Source organism: Parasteatoda tepidariorum, chromosome 2 (assembly GCF_982258835.1).
Source record: "Parasteatoda tepidariorum strain Cologne lab strain chromosome 2, Ptep-v5.0, whole genome shotgun sequence".
Taxonomy (NCBI): Eukaryota; Metazoa; Arthropoda; class Arachnida; order Araneae; family Theridiidae; genus Parasteatoda; species Parasteatoda tepidariorum.
In genome coordinates, this window is record NC_141756.1 from 48,042,084 (window position 1) to 48,064,678 (window position 22,595).

General features: G+C 30.7%; 1 protein-coding gene and 1 long non-coding RNA gene across 3 annotated transcripts in view; one reads left to right on the top strand and one right to left on the bottom strand.

The window, feature by feature from the left end:
- The first annotated feature begins 1,124 nt into the window (after window positions 1-1,124).
- LOC107444106 (peroxisomal sarcosine oxidase) lies at window positions 1,125-17,748 on the top strand. The gene is made up of 8 exons (XM_087157279.1): window positions 1,125-1,408; window positions 3,692-3,840; window positions 6,281-6,503; window positions 7,903-8,091; window positions 12,553-12,693; window positions 12,807-12,962; window positions 14,688-14,763; window positions 17,468-17,748. The coding sequence occupies exons 1-8, from the start codon at window positions 1,307-1,309 to the stop codon at window positions 17,581-17,583; spliced, it is 1,152 nt and encodes a 383-aa protein (XP_087013405.1). The 5' UTR covers window positions 1,125-1,306; the 3' UTR covers window positions 17,584-17,748.
- LOC139424991 (uncharacterized) overlaps window positions 9,338-22,595 on the bottom strand; it is a 72,123-nt gene continuing 58,865 nt past the window's right edge. Inside the window, exon 3 of one of the 2 annotated variants that reach the window (XR_011636141.2) lies at window positions 9,338-9,942. This is a non-coding gene — a long non-coding RNA (uncharacterized LOC139424991). Of the gene's footprint in view, window positions 9,964-22,595 lie in introns of both variants that reach the window. The other variant, XR_011636142.2, reaches the window with a different exon arrangement.

Genomic DNA, 22,595 nt, shown 5'->3' on the forward strand with positions numbered 1-22,595 from the left:
CACATGTGCATATGTTTACATATATATGAGGGAGTTGGAGTTTTTTATTTTAAAATTCCAGCAGTCGGAGTTGGTCATTTTTTCTACCGACTCCATAGCCTTGCTACTATGTCCACTTTTGGTGATGTCCAATTTGGACGTCACCCATACACCAACCTGAGACCACAAGAAGACATTCAATTGTCGCAGTGACATCACCATCATCGTGGGACAAAGATTGCACAAAATCAAATTACTAAAAAATTAGTAATAAGAAATTAAAAATAAAATTATGAAACGGTGCCTTAAAATGCATATTTAGTTTAAGCTAAGTTAATATTAAATTTTTGGTTGCAGCAAGATTTCTCAAAGAGTACTCCGGTGAGACATTCTCATTCCAGTGGTGCAGATCTAGGGGTTGTGAGTTTGATTCTGGAAGTCGACTACGCAACGTATACATAGCAAAGTGCCTGACGTGGTGAAAGACGGCTCGTTGACTGAGGTATGGACGTTTGGAGAGAGGGGTATCTCGTCTGACCGGGGTCAAAACTAGATAGCTTTTTTTCCTATGGTCGTTAAAGGACAGAATGCTGGAAAATGGTAATAAGTGCTTAACCATGACTGGATGGTGTGTGCTCCTTATTGTGGCTCAAAGTGCCAATATTATAGTTCAACTTTGAACCTATTAACTTGAGAGTGTCATGGGAGATACAGAAATTTGTAAAGTACTCATCTAATAACATAATAAGAAAACAGTTTGATGCAAAAATTTCCGACTAGGAAAAAACGTAGATCATCACTACTCAAACACAAGCTTATCTGACAACTTATCTTTATAAGATTGCACATTTTCAAAAATTTGCAAAGATGAACTTTTTTGTTTTGTCTGTAAGATAAATTTATCCCCAGATATAAAATTTTATTTTATTCTGAAATGCACACATTGAACGCGTGCTTTGAAAAATGCTTAGTCAAAATCTCTAAAATCGATTGGATTCTCGAAAGATTTTATTTAAACAACTCTATCTCTAACAGACTTACTATGGAAACAAAACTTTTCTAAACAATTAGATAAATGCAGACAATATCCTTTAATGTTTTCGTCATAGCGTTTTATCTGAACCTGCAACGTTTCCTGATAACGCTCATTACATCCAATTTAGTGTCTGTAAATTACTTAATTCTCTTACGACATATCTTTCATATTTTTTTTGCTACGGTAGTTGCTACGGTTTCCATTCGTAAATTAGCGCTAACTTGTTCATTTGGAATTATACTGATCTTTGTATTTGTTTTAACCTACGTTTGCAGTGGGCACAGATTCGTCATGTCGGAATATGATCATGTCGTTATTGGGGGTGGTATAGTGGGATCCTGGACGGCGTATCACCTCTGCAAGTTGCGAAAAAGAGTACTTTTGATCGAACAGGTAACATATTTGCTTTTTAAAAGTTCTAGAACCCATATTTTAATTATTAGTTCTACTAGAGTTCAAACGATAAATATACTCTAAAAACTATTATAAATTTAAAATTATATAAAAAAAACAAAGTAATTAATTGAAAGGTAATTTATTTAAAGAAGTTGAATAATGTCTTACTTAATTTAGATTAAAATTAAAATTTGTTTATTTAATTTAAATAAACAAATATAGAATACATTTTTTTAATAACTTTTGATTTAATGATTTGATATTCACGTTCTAGAACTAAATCTTAATGGCTCGAGGGGGTGACCACAAATATATGGTAATTAATTGTAGACGCTATTGAAAGTTACGAAATCAGATACAAAAACGTATTTTCTGTGAATAAGCATGCCTTTTTTTCGACGGATTTGGATTTTTGACTCCCAAAATATAAGGGGTAACCACAATTTGGGAAATATGATCCTCAATAGTTTAATCGGAGAGCGCTTTAAAGTTCGGACCACTAAATGCTAATTTTACTTTTTGCGTATTTCGCTATGTCTCGAGAACTTTTTCTGTGAATTGAAAAATTTTCTACACACTATTACAAAATTCGTTTATCAAAAGATAATTTCATACGAAAAATAACTTTTAGTAAATACTTAATATTTTTTATCATTTTATTGAAGAATGGTGGAAAAAATTTTGAATTGTGAGATATACAATTTTTTGCAATCTCTTAAAGAATATAATTTTACGTGGCGAAATACAAACTCTGCTTGAAATCGGGAGAATAATTCCTGAGAAATTGAATTAAAAAAAAAAAGTAATATACTTAAAATTCGATTTCACAGGAACTATTCGACAGATTTGGCTCTAAATTTGTTTTTTCTCATGTAAAATTACATGCTTTAAAATGATGCAAAAATTTTATACTTTATTATTCAAACTTTTTTTTTTACAATTCTGAAATAAAATAATGAAAAATAATAAATATTTACTATAAGTTGTGCTTTGCCTGGAATTATCTTTGCATAAACGAATATTATAATTGCGTGTAAAAATTTTTGAATTCGCTTCAGAAGTTATGATGAACGAGTCGAGATATAACAAACTACGCAAAAAGTAAAATGAACATTAAGGGGTCAAAACTTTGGAGTGCTTTCCTTACCTAACTATTGGGACCATATTTCCATTATTTGTATATATCCATTATTGTATTTCCATTATTGTATTGGGACCATTATTTATATATATATATACATATATATATATATATATATATATATATATATATATATATATATATATATATATATATATATATATATATATATATATATATATATATATATATATATATATACGAGTGCAGACATGTAATAAAAATAGTGACCGATATGAAGATAATACAAATAAAAATATCGTGAAGAAGATTTCTAGAAGGCGATACTCTATCTGTTTAGAGATCCATAGAATATCTTAAAGAAGACGAGAAATATCCTTCTGACGTTATAATATAGCTATATAAAAATTCCGATATCACTTCTAACTAGTATGCATACGCGTTACAGCTTAGAATTGGACATTTCAAAGTTTAGAACACTAATTAATATAAATTTAAGCAATTTATTATACAGAGTTAATCTAAATAATTCATCCAATTTTAAAGGACTGTTTCTTTACAAGTATACGATGTACAAAAAAATGGGTATACAGAAAAGATACACACTCATTAAGGTCTTTAGTTCCTGCTATTACTAATGATCACTCTTGGCCAGTGCGAATACTTCACAATGGTAAACTAGTCCCGTTTTCATAAGTATGAGCTTATACATATGAAATACAATCGTATGAGCATTTGTAGCATATTTATATCAATACTCAACACAGTAGCAATGTAGCTTTCCTGACGTGTTGTTGGCCGTGGGATGCATAAAATTTTTCTTCTCAACTTTATATGCCATCAATACTGCTGGAACACATTGCTGTTTTTGACACGGACATTGATAGAACCATGATATTGAACGTATCCACGAAACAAGTTTATCATTGGAATGTGCATCGGCTGGCCAAGAGTGCAGACATGTAGACTGTACCAGAAATGTGGTAAATGTATGCATCTTTCCATCTACAGCCCGTCCTTGTAAGATGCATACTTGTGAATAAACAGTGACATTAAAATGTATAAATCATTTAGGACAGCAGGGTGTATGCATCACTAATAGTAGTAAAAAGATGTGAGTTTTAGTTATAGAAAGATCTGCTTCTCCGTATCATATCTGTCAAATTTTCTACTTTTAGTTTGCCCAGCCGCACACTCGTGGAAGTTCTCATGGAGCCACACGTCTCATTCGATCCAGTTATGAAGAGGACTTCTTTGCAGAAATGATGCCATATGCCTGCGATACCTGGCGAAAAGTTGAACAAGAATCAGGAGAAAAGCTCATGGAGTAGGTCTAGTAGTGTTGATTTTGAATTAGAGCAATATTCGATCAGATGATCTTTACTAAATGTCCATTCGGAAAATACAAACGGTCATCTCTTTTAAATTAGTCGGACTGTTGCTAGCGTTATTAAAAATCAAATAGCAATGCAAAATCAAATATCAATAAAATTCAGCATGATGGTCTCCTCATCCATCCTCCATGGTATCCTCTCATTAAAAATCTCAATGGGGTTTCAAAAATTTATCAATAATTTCTCCTTATTCACAAGTACAGCTTTTGACAGATCTTGACTATCTCAACAACAAGCAGCTCAATCTACAGCGACACCTCTCTAATATTTAATTAAATTTTATTAATTAATTAATCTAATCTCTATTATTTAATTTAATTAAATTAATTAATTAATTAATCTCTAATATTTAATTAAATTAAATTAATTAATTAATCTAATCTCTAATAATTTATTAAATTTAATTAATTAATTAATTAATCTCTAATATTTAATTAAATTAAATTAATTAATCTAATCTCTAATATTAAATTAAATATAATTAATTGATCTAATCTTTAAAATGAAATGAAATTAATTAATTAATTTGATCTCTAATATTTAATTTTTTTGGTGTCATTCAACCACCTAGTTGGTGGTCCTTTTTTAACTCGGGATCCCACTGGTTTTTTAAATGTCCAGAATTTAGAGGGACTTTCTTCCAAGCTTCTTCAAACAAAACCGTACATCAAAAAAGAATTTCTCGTCATTTTGCTTATAGTAATTTTCATGAATAACAAAAGAATAATTTTTCTAGCACATTCGGCAGAAATTAAATTTTTCCATAATATTAGTGAAGAGAAGCATATTTATTAGTTCAAAATTGAGTCCAAATTGCATTAAAACTCGTAATTGTTCGAGAATTTCATTATCGATGATGAATTAAATAAAGAGCAACTGGTTTCAATTTTGATGAGATTTATTTTTCGTATTTACTTCCTATAAATCTATAATCCCTTAAACGTGAAAATAATGGAAGGTTAAATTAAGGAAATATATCTGCATTAACATAAATGAATGACATCTGTATTAATATAAAGGAATGATGTCTGCATACAAATTAAGGAATGAAATAAACCTACTTTTTGTTTATTGGAGTGTGAATTAATGGTCAAACTCTGGTACTTACAGCTACGAAATGAAATATGATGTGTCGAAGCAAATTTATTAATTGGAGAATTTTTTTTACAGATTTTATATCAATTTTTAGGATAATATTTTAATTTTTCAACGGATCAACGATAAAAGGAAGAAGCGGGATTGCCGCCATCTGTAAAATATGATCGAAATTGTTTAAGCACGAAAGCGTTCAAACGTTGGGTCCCCTTAATTTTAAAATTACATTTTGCATATTTCCCAGTATATCCGGAACTTATTAAGCAAATATAACATGTTTTCATAAATTTATAAAACTAATTAAACTAAAAATTAGTTAATACAAAATATAATTTTTACGATTATTGATTATTTTCTATTATTCAATTTATTAATGATCGAAAAAATTTGAATTGCAATCTATAAAAAAATTGTATGCAAACTTTTACATCTTTTGTAAGAATTTAAATTTAGATGATAAAGTACAATATTTGAGGAGAATCAGTTGAGTAGTGTCAGAATAACAGAATTTCAAAAAAAAAAAAAAAAAAAAAAAAATCATTTCTCCAAGAGCTTTTTGACTGATCCCCTCAAGTTTTAGATTTTATCATTTAAAATTAGAAGCAAAAATATTTTAACCTGAAATTTTTTTTTCAATCATTAAAAAATTAAAGATAAAAATTTAATAATTAATCGTAAAAAAAAACTATATTTTGAATGAAATTGTTTTTGGATAAGTAGTTATAAGCAAGCATTTTTTGATTCCCTGAAATAGTTTCAAGGGCATGGTGAAATGCTTAAAAAGTATAATTAACATAAAAGAACCGGATTCACTTACCTACCTGTACTTATCTGGACCATATTTTTCAGTTTGTCGCAAACCCCCATCCCCTTGTTTTAAAAGTAAAAAATTCAAAAGTCTCACTACTTTTGGAATTTTTACCCTCAAAATAAGTGGGAGGGTTAGCAACCAACTGGAAAATATTGTATTAACGGTATGGTATAAAAACGGGTATTTTTATGTAATGAAAATAAATTACTTTGCCAGGTTTCGTAACTGAAACTACAGCCTGCTCAAATTAACACTTGAACCATTGAAATTTAAGAACTTTTAATAACGTGGTGAGCCGACCAGTAAGTAAGTAATTGGAAGTTATAAGGGTGCTCTGTTTTTTTTTCTTTGCAAACTATACGTTTGAAAGATGAATTAGCGGACCACCAAAGGGGATCAAAAACGAAAAAAACAAAATTGAAGAATAATATTATTAATTTTCGGTAACAAAGACTCTAATTTAATAGGACAATGGGAATCTTGAGTGTCATAAAGACTCCAGAAGAAGACCATGTCTATCGAAGTTGCATAGCTAATATGGAAACTTACAGTCCGGGTCAGTTGGACTTACAAGAGACAAAGAAGGAGCTGTTTGGGAGACAACTGTATTACAAAAAGAAACCTCACGCTATTTTCTTTGATAAAACTGGTGGTACACTTCATGCTCATAAGTCTGTGTTAACTGTACAGGTAGGTTTACAATTTACTTTTATCATGCTTACAGAAATCTCAGTCAGGCTTTCTTTCTATACAAATCCAAAAGAGGAATATAATACATTTAATGTATTTCCAATTGTTTTTCTTACGCTGGCTATTGAGCCGCGATGGCTCAGAGAACAGAGTGTTCGCCTTCCAAAGAGGTGAACTGGGTTCGAATCCCAGAAGTAGCTGGTAGATACGAATTCCAAATCCAACTTGCACCGACCACAGCGCTGACGTGAAATATCCTCAGTGGTAGACGGATCATGGGTTAGAGTCCCCTTGCCGTCAGGCTAACCGTGGGAGGCTCTCGAGGTCTTCCTCTTTATGTAATGCAAATTCGAGTAAGTACCATCAAAAAGTCCCCCATGAATTCGAATTTCGCCTTAATACTTGACCCAGGAGTTCTCTTGACTTCTGGATTGAGTTCAAAATCATAAGGCTACGTAGTTGAACATCAGTAGTCGTAAACCAAAAAATTGGGTCGGCTGTTCAACGACGGTTATAAAATTATTAAATAAAATACACTGGCAATTGGCCAGTAACTAAGGCCACCCTTCTGCTATCTTTATAGTCCCAGAGGCAGCGTAACAGAGTGTTTTTCATATGTTTAGTATTTTACAAACACAAGATGTTACAAATATAATGTTCACAGCTGCAAGAGGTAATAAGCTCATTGGACAAAAGAGTAATCACCTCCTAGGGAAATCATGAAAAGGATAATTTAATAACATACCGTTAAACTGTACCTCTGGATTTCATAACCACCAGCTGTGACACACCTGCAAGTTTTTGCAGGTATGTCGCACCCAGTTTAAGCTGGCTCAGAACTTGATAGCGCAAATTCACCAAAATGCGAGGATGCTTATTTCATCCTTTTGCACGCTGTTCTGACGTTTCACACATATGTGCTTCACTTCCGGTAATTTTGCAGTCAGGCCTTCCTGTAGTAACAGAGAGTATGAATGCTTATGGAAACAAAATTTAAACTAAATCTAAAGTTTGAAAATTTTTTCTTTAAAATAATTTTTTCACCAACAATAAATTTATATTATGCGCTGTAAATGTTTACTATTGTAAATTTTAGTTTCTAAGTCCGGAACTTAAAATAACTTATCTTGATTCGTTTTTGCGACTATATATCGAATTTCAATTAAATTATTGAATTCACAGAATTAGAATAGAGGGTAAGAATAAACCAAAAATTACAAGGGGACAATATTTTTCAAACTGTTATTGATTAAAAGAAATCTCAGATGAAAGTAGTTTTTTGTGTGAAATTGCTGTTTTATCCGTATATACTTTTTAATTTTCTAATAATTAAAAAATGTTATCATTTAATATACTTTTATATATATATTTTGATTATATGAATTGTTTTATGCTTTAGGAGCTAATTAAAAAAAGTGGAGGTCACATATGGAACAATTGCCAAGTAACAGAAATTGTAACTCAAAACGACAAAGTAGAAATCATAACATCGAAAGGAGTAGTGGTTGTACCGTCTGTAGTTGTATGTGCTGGTACTTATACGAAGAAACTACTAGTGCCTAGAATAATTCCAGATTTGCCTTTAGAGGTAAAAATGTGCTGACGAAACAGTTCGCACAAATTTTAAAGAAAATTGAAATTTTTAAGTTACAGTAACTCAGGGCCGGCCCTAGACATTTTGGCGCTCTGGGCGAAACCTTAATTTTGCGCCCCCCCCCGTTTTTTTTAAGTAAATCTCATGCGACCATATCAGAAAATCAAGAAAACATTGAAGAAAAATATTAAAAAAAACTTTTATTTAAAACTCAATCATCAGATAACAAGATAAGCAAATTAGCATTTAAGGCAAAATAACAAAGATTAAAGTGTAGTAATGCTTACTAAACTAATATCCCACATTATAAATAAATTCTAACTAACCAAAGTAATTAAAATACTCTTTTTCTAACTTTTCCTTCGGCAAACTCACGAACCAGTGATTTCAAGTCTAATTTGTCACTAATTTGGTGTTCTATAGCTATCATTGCCAATCCATTGAGTCGATTTTGCGTCTGCATCGTTCTGAGATAATTTTTTATTATTTTTTGTTTTGAAAAGCTTCTTTCCCCTGAAGCCACAGTGACTGGCAATGTAAGTAGGATTCTTAATGCTATGCTGAGGTTTGGTGCTAATTTAAGTGTAGCGATAAACTTGAGAACTTCAACAGGGGTTTCCTTTTTTGTTAATAATGACGAAACAATGCTTATTTCATCGGCTAGTTCCAGGGCGTTAAGATCGCTTGAATTTCCATCAGTTAAAACTATTTCCAAATCTTTGCAATGAGCCAGTAGCTCATTTCTGGGCATGTCTTTTAGACCAAAAATATTATACAAAAAGACCAAAATATTATATAAACCAAAGTATTATTTAGACCAAAATATTATTTAGACCAAAAATATTACATAAAATACAATCAATTCTTGTCATGTTGAATTGAATTCAACTAGGTTTAGCATTAATGTTTAAATATATTATATTATTTGAATTATGTGCTTAGAAATAAAAATGATAAATTCCGCCTGCCGCCTCTCAATCTTGTTAACTATCATTTTGGCGCCCCTAGATCATTGCGCTCCGGGCGGCCGCCCGGATCGCCCTGCCCTGGGTCCGGCCCTGAGTAACTGAATCTCAGCTAAGCATTAATGTTTCAAAAATATTTAGAGTACAATTTCAACTATTGAAAGTGGTTTATTTTCACCTTTATGATAACTTCTACCTATGATGAAATTACAAAACTAGAACTTAACTGAAATCAATTGTGCTTTATTTTTCGAATTTTTTTAAATAATATTTTATTATTATTTTAATATTTCTTTATCAATCGACAAATTAGCGTAGAAATTAATAATAAGTTGTTGTTTCTAATCCTCCAAAGTTGGAAGAAGTCAGACCATGACTCGAAGAAAGTTAATGACAAGGAGGGGAATTCGAATGAATTTCCTTCTTCGTGAGGCCCAAACATACCAGAATGTGTTTGACAGAAGCCTCTTGATCGCTTCTTTTCATGCAGATTGTGAATATTTTCACATCATCTTTGAAAGAGATATTCTTAATATGGCCACAAGCTAGCCATGAGAACGCAGTCTGAGTGCTTCAGTCACAGAGTCCAATAGAGTTCACAGAGGTTTAGTCCACAGTGAGTCTTCAGAGGTTTAGCTCATAGATAGTCCTCAGAGGTTTAGAGTCCAATCCGGCGTTCTACCAGTGATGGAACACTGGTTTTAGGGAATAAACCACCCAGTCTTCAGCTGAGGTTTCTTTTTTCATAGAGAATATTTGATAGAGAATCACCTAGTTGGTTGGTAAGAGTAGTAGAAGAAGCAATTAGATGGCCGCAGTCCCCCTTTGCAATTTTGTCCGTCATCTCGTTGCCATGAAGCTCCATGCAAGAGAGAATCCACTGAAAATATATATCATGCTGCTGAAAAATAATCAATAATAAAAAGTAAGAAGAATGAGTTTGAACAAGCTATAATGCAGTAAGTTGACCTACTACATTCGCGATTTGAAACTTAATTTATCTAATTCGTCGGTGACTCATATTTTATTTCATCTACAGTATTTTCGTGATGACATATATTTGAAAAATGTAGAGTAAAAAATATAGCTGTTTAAAGAAAACGTCTCGGAATCAATGACACTAAGTTACACGCTTTTGAAAACATTTTAGAATTTTTTGCTTTAAGCCCCTCAAGGGATGAACTTATTTTGATAAAAACGGTTCCGAAATTTCATTTTTTGTTGTTGTCTCTTTTCTTTCGTTTCTTTGTTTTCTGTTTTGTTTCTGAGTTAGGCATATCGCTTATCTTATTTATCTATTTCTTTTGTATTGAACTTGAATTATCATGCTTACTGATATTAACGAATACTGTGTAAGATGAAATTATTGCGTGACATTTTACGTGTAACAATAAAGTGCATTGAAGTTGATTAAGAAATTAACAAAAAAAAGAACAATCCTGCTTTAATTTTTTTTAAAATTTTGTTTAAGACAAATTTTTTTTAAATTTGAATCGCAATAAAAATTGTCAAAACTCTTAAAATCTAAACTTATATAAGAATTAAAGTTAGTATGTATTCTTACAATTATGTTTACTAACAAATTTGAGGGATGCAAGTTAATAATTTATTAAAAATCAAACATACTTCTCATTTTTCTGCTGAATATTGCAAATTTATTTTTTGAATTTAAACCCTTTTTTTGTGTGTGAGTGTGTGTGTTTGTAAGAGAGAGAGTTATGTTCCTCTTATGTTCCGAAGTAAGACATAAATTCTAGCACCGTTTAGTTTATTGCATCATTTTTAATTTTATGATTTTTTTTAACAACTTAAGTTAAGGCCTGTTTAGACTACCCTCTCTGACTGAGATTGATTGATATTGATGGAAACTTGTTTTGCTTTGAGCTTGGATCGTGCAAACAATCATCCAAGTACGTGGTCCAAGTTCTTGGACAATAGTAGAGCATGTTCTACTTTCCATCCAAGTTTCTCCTCCCTTCACCAATCAGCTTCTTAAGTTTTGTGACATCAACAAGCAGACATCAGATTTTGTCATTTTGTTGTTTATCTTCATATATTTTACTGAGAATAAGTTAATCTGTTACGGTCTATTTTTGTTATTGTGATTTTATTTCAATTTATTCAGTATTTTTAAAGTCATGTAAGTATGACTTTATAATGTTGAATATAAACAATGCGTATGCGCAAGTTTTTCTTCTGACCAATCAGTGACATTCAAGAACTTGGATAGTGTCGACGAATCATCCAATTTCTTGGACAGAGAAATTCTACCAATTTCTCGGATTCAAAAACTTGGACAGTGTAAACAGGCCTTTAGATCGTATTCCACTATCGTGATATTAACTCATAAATATCCGAAGCAAAATCTCCAAATTAAATTTTTATCAATTAATTCAAACATCATGAAAACAATTAGAAAATTTCTAAAAAAAAAATCCTGTCGGAAAATTGTATGTTTCATTCAAAAAAATTGAAAATTTTGAAACTCAATAAAAATGATCAAAATCTAAATTTCTGTTAAAATTAAAGTAAATGAGTATTTTTTTTAAATATTTTTAGTAGTGTTATATAGTATTTCAGTTGCATTATTGCAGTTCTTTGTTGCGTAATTCAAGTTAAAATAAGTATTTAGTATCATCTAAATTAGTTTTCATCAATTTAAACAATATTTGAAACATCTAAACACAGATATACAGAGTTAAATTATTCACTTAAGGTAACCTCATTTTATTACTTTACAATTTGGAGAAAAGACCCATAGGAGTTCAAAAAGTTACAAATCACTATTATTCCTAATCAGATAAAGTGACACCTTGTTTCCTTCCCGTTTTCGAAAGGCATAACTCTGATGATTGATTCTCTATCCTCAAAACTTTTTTTAAATGCAATTAATAAATAAGAATAAAAAAGAAAATTAAAGGGGTCATTATTTGAATTGAGTTTCAAGTACTACTTAGGAGGCTTCGTGTGCAACCTCCCCACTTACTGCATTTTCTTCTTAACTATTATACCCAATTATACTAAAATTGTAATAATTAATTTTTGCTAGAAAATATAGAACGACGCCCGGTGGCTGAGCGGTAGCGCTTCGCGCTGTCGTGCCACAGGTCCCTGGTACGATCCTCGGGCCGGGCAAGGCTGACTCAGCCTTTCATCCCTTCAGTGGGTCGATAAAAGAGTACCAAGCATGCATGGGAACTAAACACTGGGGGTTCCGCGTTCGGTTGACCACCTGACTGGAACATCTGCTCCTGCACCCCAGAGCCCAAGGTCAAAAAAACTGAGATGGGCACAGTAGGCCTTGGTCCGCAAGGGCTGTCGCGCGGCTGAGTTTAGTTTTTTAGTTTAGAAAATACAGAACAATGAGCAAAACTGTTCCAATAGAATAAGTTCACGAATAATCTATTTATTCAACAAATAAATTGCGACAAATCTAAAATAAATTTCTTAGAGTTGTCAGAAACCAAAAATTTTGTTTTCTACATTTTAGGCCCACTTAATTAGAGTTTACTACTGGAAGGAAAAAGAGTTGGGAGCATATAGCATCGACTCCGGTTTTCCAGCTTTCATTGATCTTGAATACCCTAACGTGTACGCATTGCCAAGTTTGGAATATCCAGGACTAGTTAAAGTACTGATCTCTTCCATTTATATTTAATCTTCTTTAGAATTAATAATAATAATTGCTGCCTCTTCCAGTAAAATTATAATTGAGATGTATGTGTTTGCTTGCTTTTCTTACATGTGTGTATCCACGGCAAAGGGACTCCTTGTGACCCAGATAGACGAGACCGGGTAGATTTCAATATGAAGAATGAAAAAATTCTGAAGGATTATATAGCTGAACACTTTCCCTTATTGGAAAAAGAACCGGCAATTGTAGAAACATGTATGTACACTGTAAGTAACTATCAAAAGATTGATTACTCTCTGAACCAAAGAACTTTTGTTTCCTTTTATTTGTGCTTATTTTTTATTGCCCGCGATTCATAACATATATGTGTTTGGAGATATACAACATTCCAAAATGTAACTTTAAACATCTAGGCTGATCCTCAGAAATCACTCTTAATACATTATATAGGGCTATGGTGGCCCAGGGGATGGTGTGCTATCTTCCTAATGAGTTGACCGGGTTCGAATCCTACCGATGGCAGGTTGATTCAAATTTTGTGAGCGGTTCGCATAGACTACAGTACAGAAGTGAAATATCCTCAGTGGTAGATGGATCATGGGTTAAAGTCACCTTGCTGTAAAGCTAACTGTGGGAGTTATCGTGGTTTTCCTCACCATGTAGCACAAATGCGGGTTGGTTTCATTGAAAAGTACTCTACGAAGGAAATTTCTCCCAAGATCCAGGAGTTCCCTTGTCTCTTAGATTGGGTTCAAAATTAAAAAGCACGGAGTTGGACATTGGTAGTCATAAGCTCAAAATTGGGTCGGCAGTTTAACAACGGTTAAAAAATAATATATATTATATAAGAATACTTTTGGAAAATAATTAATCTAATATTAACAAGTTGAGAGACGCAATTTAATATTTAATCGAGGAAAAAACCAAAACTTTATCAAAACACTGGTGAATCATAAACCAATGAAAAAAGAATTAAAAACATCAAAATCTGTTTGATTGCCAGAGGAAAACGAGATAAAGTGAAATGTGATCCTTAGAATTCATTTCAAGGCACTCAAACTGCTTTAGAGGTCTTTAATCCCACCTTTTTCAACAGTTCGTTCGTCAGGTTTTGATCAGGTAATTTCTCCTTGCTTACAACATTAACAGAGAATCCTGATTTGCGTGTTTTTTTTTACTTCAATTTTGCTAAGCATATGTATTAAGGGTGGTGTATACGGAACATTTTCTATATAGATTTGCAGCATACTTAATAGTAGATTTTATTCAGTAGATACTCGGCATTCTAGATTGTTTCTTCCAAATTTTGAACCAAAGCGTAGCAATTAATGATGGGAACACTGTACTATATTCCGAGATGCTCCAGACAGATATCTCTGGTTTCACAAATATCTTTTGCACACCTTACCATACACAAACCTAATTCGAGCAATACTGGTAGAAGAGAAAGAAGCATTTTAAATTGGTTTAAATCAAGTTGAAAATATTTCATAGTAATGTTCTCATATTTTAACTAGATTTATTTGTTCACTTATATATGCAGCCTTGCGTGCTCTTTTCAAATAACGGCTTATAAAATCTGATCAAATGAAGGAACAGATAGCACTAATTTGAGAAGAGCAACACGATGATACAACACGAGATATGACAGAGTTATGGAGCTTTTCTGCTTCAGTTCATTTTATTTAAAATTTCATTTATTAATGAAGCTCTAGCTAAGTTACTAATTACATTTAAACCTATATTAAAGCTGCTTATTATTGTACAATGTGTATTAGCTTTATTATTTAACTTAACTCTAGTAATTTATTATTAAGATATTTTCAAGTTTTTACTTTTGTATAAGTTCGCATTTAATTGATTTCGTATCTAAAATTTTATTTTAAACAGCTGCTAAATTTTCATAATAGATTTAACGAGTAAGCACTTTTTCAATAGTTTATGGTTTAAATCTTCGAAATGAGAGCTAAAATACTTTTTTCTCTTTGTAGATGACACCGGATGAAATTTTTCTAATTGATAGAGTGCCTGGAAGTGAAAACATAATAATTGGGACAGGATTTTCAGGTGAGCAAAGGTTTCATAAAGACAAAAATATTATATTCTCTATTTCAGTGGCAGCTGATTTAGTAAAAAAACTAACTGAGCAATTGATAAAATTCTTTAATTGTAATCTAAATTAATTTTTAAGTAATTTATATTAAATAAAGTAATTTCGTATATCAAAATATAAAATTTTAAATAAATACAAACAACAGTTTTCAAAATATACAACTTTAAAATTAGCTATTATTTTCAATGATAAGTCATACTTTAAAATGTTTATCATTCCGCAATTTTACAATCGATTAATTATAAATTGCTTATTTTAACACAATATGAATATTTAAATACATAAAAACCCATTTTTTTCCCAATCCCGATGAAATAAAAATAATGAACTTCCATTTCAAATAATTTTTTTCAAAACTAAATAAGTTTTATGATATTTCAATTTGTTAGATTTTGATCCTCTGCAGAGGATCAAAATTGTGACAATCGAGGGAAATTGAGTACTTTACGACGGAACAATTCAACCTGAACCGATACCATGCACACCCAATCTCTACGCAGGCTGATCAAAGCGGTCACCCACCCGCTTACTGACCGCAGCCAGTAATGCTTGACTTCGGTGTTCTACTGGGAGCTGTGTTTTTGCTATCAGTCCACTGTGGTACATATATATATGTATGTGTAGAACTGTACTTCAACTTACAGTAAATTGCTTCGAGTTTTCCTGCACATGTACTCCATAAAATGTTCGTATAATGCCTAAAATATATTGTATAGTAAGAAATAAAACAAGTAATATTTTTTTTTTTTTTTTAAAAAAAGAATGACTCAAGAAACCTTTAAATCTTAATTTTCACAGTATTTGAACTTTTTATAAAGGACTGTATGGATGAATAGTTCTAAAACATGAACACTTTATGACGAATAGGGAATTTTTGGAGGGATTTTCTCTTTTAATTTGTAAAAAAAAAAAAAAAAAAAAAAAAAAACTTAATTATTATAACTGATAATTAGAGCCCGGATTTTGATGACCTAAAAAATCTCAATTAATGCCCTTAAAAAGAGCAAAAAATGCCCTCAAAAGTGCAAAAAATGCCCTTAAAATGCCAAAATTGCGCTAAAAATACCTTATTAGATTACTTAAATTGAAGTAAAAATACTCTTTAGAATTGTTATTAGTAGTTTCAAAAAATATAAAGCAATGTAATACTTGTTCTACGTTCATTAAAGTTTGAAAAATATGTTTTATATCCTAAAATAAAAAAAAATGGAAAATATATTGACTCCAAAACATTTTCATTTTGTATAGAAACTTTAATGAATATAACAACTTCCATCTCATATTACTAAATATCAGAACTACATTGGATTATTAAATTTTTTTTTAATACTTTGAAATGTAAACGAGCGTCTCTTGTCTGAAAGTAAATTTTTATACTAGGAGAAGCTTCTTTCAACGTCTACTGATGTTATTGGTGCGTATTTGAAAAGAACGGTCACACTTACTGACATTTCTTCTTCAATTTGAAAAGATGTTGCTTTACCTGTTAATATCCTAGAGATCTTCTTCATTGTTTGGAAGTCAGTGTAATAATAAAAAACTATAAAAAATAATAAGAATTAGAAAAAATTAACAAAAAATTTAAAAAATGCTTTAAAATGCAAAATACGCCCCAAAATTTAAAGAAAAATGCCCTATAAATCTAAAAAAATGCTCTAAAGGACAAAAAAATGTCCAAAAATGTATATGTCATCAAAATCCGGGCCTTACTAATAACTAACTAACTCAGTGGCGCGACAGCCCATTAAGAGGGCCAAGGCCGACTGTGCCCATCTCAGTTTTCTTGACCTTGGGCTCTGGGGTGCAGGAGCATATGTTCCGGTCACATGGTCAGCCGAACGCGGAACCCCCAGTGTTAGTTCCCAAGCATGCTTGGTACTCATTTTATCGACCCACTGAAGGGATGAAAGGCTGAGTCGGCCTTGCCCGGCCCAAGGATCGAACTAAGGACCTGTGGCACGACAGAGCGAAGCGCTACCGCTCAGCCACCGGGCGTCATTACTAATAACTATTTGAGCCAATTTTATAGCCTTTTTAATATTTAAAATAACCTTGTTTTTTTAGCACATATTTTAGATTGAAGCCTTCCTTTTTTCCCAGAGTATTAAGCAAAATTTTTGGCTAAATACTTCCCTTGCGAAAAAATTTAGATGATTCTCAATGCTGGGCCCGCGCTAAAGATTTCAAATTATTAGCCAGTAAATTAGCCAAATATCAAAAGTATTTGCCAATTTTTGAAAGTCTTCGCCAGATGGATATCTAAAGAATTTTTTTTATACATACTTTTCTTTTCAGTGAAAAAAATTATTCGCCAATACGCAATTTTATCGCATTTGGTGAGGCGGCGAATGCCCTACAAAAATCTTTTTTCTTTCTTTCTAATAAAATTGCTCAAAAGTGATAAGCATGAAGATATTGTTCCGAAAAAAGAAAGAGGGATGGAGGAAATCGGGAATCATATTCGTATTCAGGAAGTTCAATTTTATATTTAAAAAAAAAAAAAAAAAAAAAAAAAAAAAAAAAAAAAAAAAAACTGCCTTATGCAGCTCAGTGCAATTTAACAAGTCAAATGATACTGGTGTTTTAAAAAGCATTGCCAAAAAAAAAAAAATTATCTCATTAATCGTTTTAACTGATATAATATAATTATGATTTCAGGAACGGGATTCAAGACGTCTCCTACTGTGGGAAGGTTGTTAAGTGAGATGGCTACAAACCAAAAACCATTCCTGGATATTTCTCACTACAGTCTGTCTCGATTTAATGATAAATGAAATCGATGTGTTTACGACGTTTTTGTATTTTTAATTAAAGAAAAATACTTACCATTATAAAAAATTTGTGAGAAAACTTGATGAGTAAAATGTTACTTCTGGTGTAGAATGTTGTTTCCATTAATTATCCAATAAAAAGAATGCATCATTGTAATAGTTTTAAAATGATCCTTATTTTTTTATTTTATTGTAATACAAAATAATAACTTATTTCAGATTAGCTAGTATAGTCGAAATGAAAAATGTCGATGAAAATTCTATAACTATGATTGTCAAATTGCAATTTTGTGCGGTTAGAGCCTGCATAAAAAAAAAAAAAATAATAATAAACAAAAAAAAGAGAAGAAATGGAACAGGCTTAAAACAATTTTGTACGAAAAAACTCAATTTAAGGTGCAAATTAGGGTAGCAATCATATCTAAGACATTGAGTAACCAGGGGTGATTGTGAGCCCAAGCCAAAATTCCGGAAAATTTCTTGAGTTTAACAAAAAAAAAATTTAAATAAGTTTATTTTTCCTTTTTCTCAACATTTCTTAGTTTACTTAAAATATATTTACAATTTTACACATACCTATACCATTTATACATACCTATGATGACCTGGAGAAATAATTAAAATTTACAAATATTTTTTTTACTTGAGTTTATTTACTACCACTGATTGTAACCACTACTTACTGATAAAAAATGAATATTAATCATGATTATAAGCTTATAAAGTATCTCTCTGGCTCTCCCTTACAAACAAATAAAATAAACTGTGTTTTTAAGTTCCACCTTTGAAAATTTGATTTCCGGAAACTTCCGGATCACTGTCAGCGAAAAATCCGGAAATCCGGATTTTTTCCGGAGCACAATCAGCCCTGAGTAACAAAAGTTTTGTTGTTAATCTCAATTACGCGATTAAACATTTAAAGAACAATAAAATTACTGAATACAATGACCTTTATTACATATACACTACCCTATAATAATGGAAGAGCCATTTTCAGTTTTTAATCTTTTTTCCAAATTTCTCAAGAATTTAACTTTAGGGGTAATTAGTTCATGCAATATTTCATACTTAGTGTGGGGAGAATAGTTATCGACAATTATCTATGAAAAGGTACCCCACCATAGAATCGAGTTAACATGTCTTATATTACTAGTGAATTGGAATTATATTTTTGTAGTGATAGATACATTACAATATACTCCCCCACCAGAATTATATCTGTAATAGAATTCGATGAACGGATATCACTAGTTGATTCATTGCTGTTTTGTGAGAAGCCGGGAGAGCTGTATTAAGTTCACCATACTTTTTTAGTGCTGAACGTGAGAGCTGTACTAAGTTCAAGGTCTACTCGTGTGTTGCCATTAGCAGTCGAGTGTATACGTTATACGTTGTGTGTGATTGAGTCTGAGTCATGACTCACTCACAAGTAGCAAGTAATGTTCAATGTGGCTCGAAGTGGGCGTTACTGTCAAGATAGGCGCGTTCATATCAAAGTGGGAGTTTCTGTCCTCGTAGGCATGTTTACATCACGTCCTGGTCCTCTATGTGGTGAGAATAGTTATCGACAATGTCAATCTTTATCTATAAAAAGGTACAATTTAAAAAATTTTCATATTTTTCGTGAAAATAGAGGCGAGTAAATCAAGCTAGTACTTTTAGATTGAAATTTCATACTCTGATATACATAGCTTTGAGATCTAATTCATTAATTTTTACTGTGACTTAAAAAAATCAATTACAGAAATGACATTATATAATTGCAATATTTAATACGATGGTAAATAAAAACTTTACAATATCTTTGTGGGTTTCTTACAGTGTAAATTAGTAGCACCCATAAATATGTGATAAATAATATTGGTACTAATTTTTAAAAATAAAGGACATTAAAAGGACCGAGAATAACATAAGATCCCGTAGATGGAAACCTCAACTAATGCAAAGCAAACACTCCAAATGTGGACATAAGCCTATATTTCTGTGCAAACCTTTCTTGAAACAGTCCTTTAATTACTCGTGAGTTGCCATTCATCAATCAATTAGTACGTGTCTTTTACCTACCGAATAATATACACTAGAATTTGGTGTCACAAATGTGCAGCTCCTTCAGTGCTTTGTCTTTTAAATTTTAAGAAACCATTTAGCAGACTCTTCAATCAATCCAGTTCATAGCTAATGGGAGATATAGTTCTTTGATCAATATTTAAAACGGTCTAAAAAAAGATTTAGGCCTGATTTAATTCATTTGAAATCCATAAAATTTAAAAAGCTTACAAACCAAATAACCAGGAAGTTTCAAAGTTCTGTTTACCAACAATTTATTGATGGTTACACTCGGTAAAGGTAGGGGTTACTTTGTGCATGGGACAAGTTTGGTTAGATGGTTGCCATTTAGCAAAGGGAAGACACATTGTACATTTAAAACTTGTGTTCAAAAATTTTAAAACTTCATTTTTATAAATTGTTTACGTTCATAAAATGAAATGAAAATTAATAAAATTACACCTTTCATAAAATGAAAATTAATAAAATTACTCCCTTCATAAAATGAAAATTAATAAAATTACACCCTTCCTTTTATATGACCCTGTATTTACTGGCAGGTAAACTTAAACAATTTAAAGATTAAAAACTAAACAAATAAAATTTTTACATAGTACTTAAAAGTTAAAGAAAAAATAACGGAATAAAGTTGGCAAATTAAACAGGGTGAAGAACAACACATATTTATTCTAAGTATAACAGCAACAACAGAATGTAACAATTGTAGCAATTTGATATTTAGAACGTAATAATTATTATATTCAAAAACATATAAAACATCCTTATATATTTAATCAAAGTATGAAATTGATTTAAGCAAATTAAGAAAAAAACTTTAAAGTAATAGGTCAAAATGGAAAAATGCTAAAACCAAATTTGTTTTATTTAAACAACTTAAATAAAAAGTTAGAAACCAAAAACAAGTAAAAAAGAAATGCTAAAGATATGTATGTTAGGAAAAACAGTACTACATCAGGGGATGCTGCAGCAGATGTTAGCAGACAATGCGTCTCCTGATGAAGTGCTGTTTTTGCTAACATACATATCTTAAGAATTTCTTTTTTGATTTCTATCTTTTTATTTACATCTTTATATATTATCATTCCAATGATATTTCTGACATCATGTAAATATAGATAAAATGTGGCACATGCAGTCATTATAATTGATAACATTTAAGTAGAATGTTCACTCGTATCGCTATTTATAGTAAAAATGAATTTATTTACAATATACTTTGGTAAATAATTAAACTTGTTTAGTATTGTAATTAAAAATTAGGTATATTTTTCTATTATTATTGTCATGATTTATTTAATCTATTTTAATAATTCAAGAATGGTAATAAATAAATTTAATAAATAATTAGAGCAGTATTATCCTGTTTATATTTTTTCCTATCAAAACCATTTAACTTTTCTAATAGTAAAAAAATTTTTGTTAAAATATTTTGTTCAATATTTGGCACAATTTTCAATTCCAAGATAACAACAGAAATAACATAACACACACAGGAACTTGAAATAACATATGAAAAACTAATTTTAAAATAAAAATTAAAAACATCTAAAAAGATATTTAACACATCTAATTCTTCTTTCACAAGAAGCCTAGATACAGTTTTAAATGAAAAATAACAATAAAATAGACTATGAAAATAAACAAATAAAGCTAGTTAATGTATTAATGAAACAAAAAATGCAATACTCATGTGAGATGTCAGGTCATTGATACATAAGTACATATTATTATATAAGTATTAGATAAAATAGACAAGTAAAGGGCAGGACCCCGTGGCAGAATCGCGGTGACATTATCGCGGAACATTAAAAAGTTCTTGCAGAATTTTTTTTTTTTAGGGAAGGAAAATTTTTTTCTTTCTTTTCTACAGAAATTTACACATAAAATTTGAACTACTCATTTAAATAATCACTTTTTGCCGCTTTCAATTTATGCCAATAGTATCATGAATCCATATAGTATTTTGATTGTATTTTTAGCAGTTATTGATCTTAACATGGTTTTTAATTATCCCGACATATTGCAAATGATATGGGAAATTCGAATCCTGCATTCAGGTATTTACTTTTAAAGCAACAATTCTACAGTTTATTTTTATAGCAATTATTGCATTTGATTTCCATGCAGTTTTTAAAATCAAATATTATTTATTGCAACTATCAAATCTCGAAATGAAACACTCATTTGAGTAACCCCTTTTTGAAGAGTCCGATTAGCGGGATTTCGCCGTCCATCTGTTTTCCGCAATTGCTGCAACGGATTTCATGATTTTTAATTTGATGATAATTTACAAAATGCGATAAAGAAAGTAATTAGTGCATTTTTCTTCCCAACATAATGCAAGAATATTGCCCATAATAATAGAATAAAAAAATATTACAAATTCAATAAAAATAATTATGTTTTTCTTTTATTTTTATAAACACTCTGTTGTTGTTACTTTAAATTAGTAGCTTACATCTTTGTTATTATTCAAAGTACTTAGCAGTAAGATATTAGTGCTAGAGAGTTTTGTCGCATAAAGCTTAAAAAAATTCTGCCACAGGGAGAGAGGGCAAATTTTTTTTTTTAATGCTATTAGGAAACCTAAGCTGTAATTATGTTCTTCAAAATAACAAATTAAAAAGCAGTAGAATTAACTAAAAAGATAAAAAATTGTTCTTAAGAGTAGTAAAGATCATTGGAAATCATAGATAAAATAGCAGTAATGATATGAGAGTAAGAATAATTCAAAATTGTTAACTGATTTATCAGAATTTATAATTTTTTTTTCTGCTTAAAAAGATGTCAACACAATGTAATTAAGATAAAGTTTAACATTAAAATTCAATAATTATTAATGATAACTTTTTTTTTCGAAAATATAAAATGTTTGGTAAAAAAAGTCCTTTTAATAGCTTTGTTTTTATTTAAACTACAAAATGAATCAGAACTATATGTCTTTACTC

Coding starts and splice junctions, on each gene's coding strand:
- LOC107444106 (XM_087157279.1), top strand. CDS start 1,307: ATGTCGGAATATGATCATGTCGTTATTGGGGGTGGTATAGTGGGATCC. Junction 3,841..6,280: donor TCAGGAGAAAAGCTCATGGA/GTAGGTCTAGTA, acceptor CTAATTTAATAG/GACAATGGGAATCTTGAGTG. Junction 6,504..7,902: donor AGTCTGTGTTAACTGTACAG/GTAGGTTTACAA, acceptor TTTATGCTTTAG/GAGCTAATTAAAAAAAGTGG.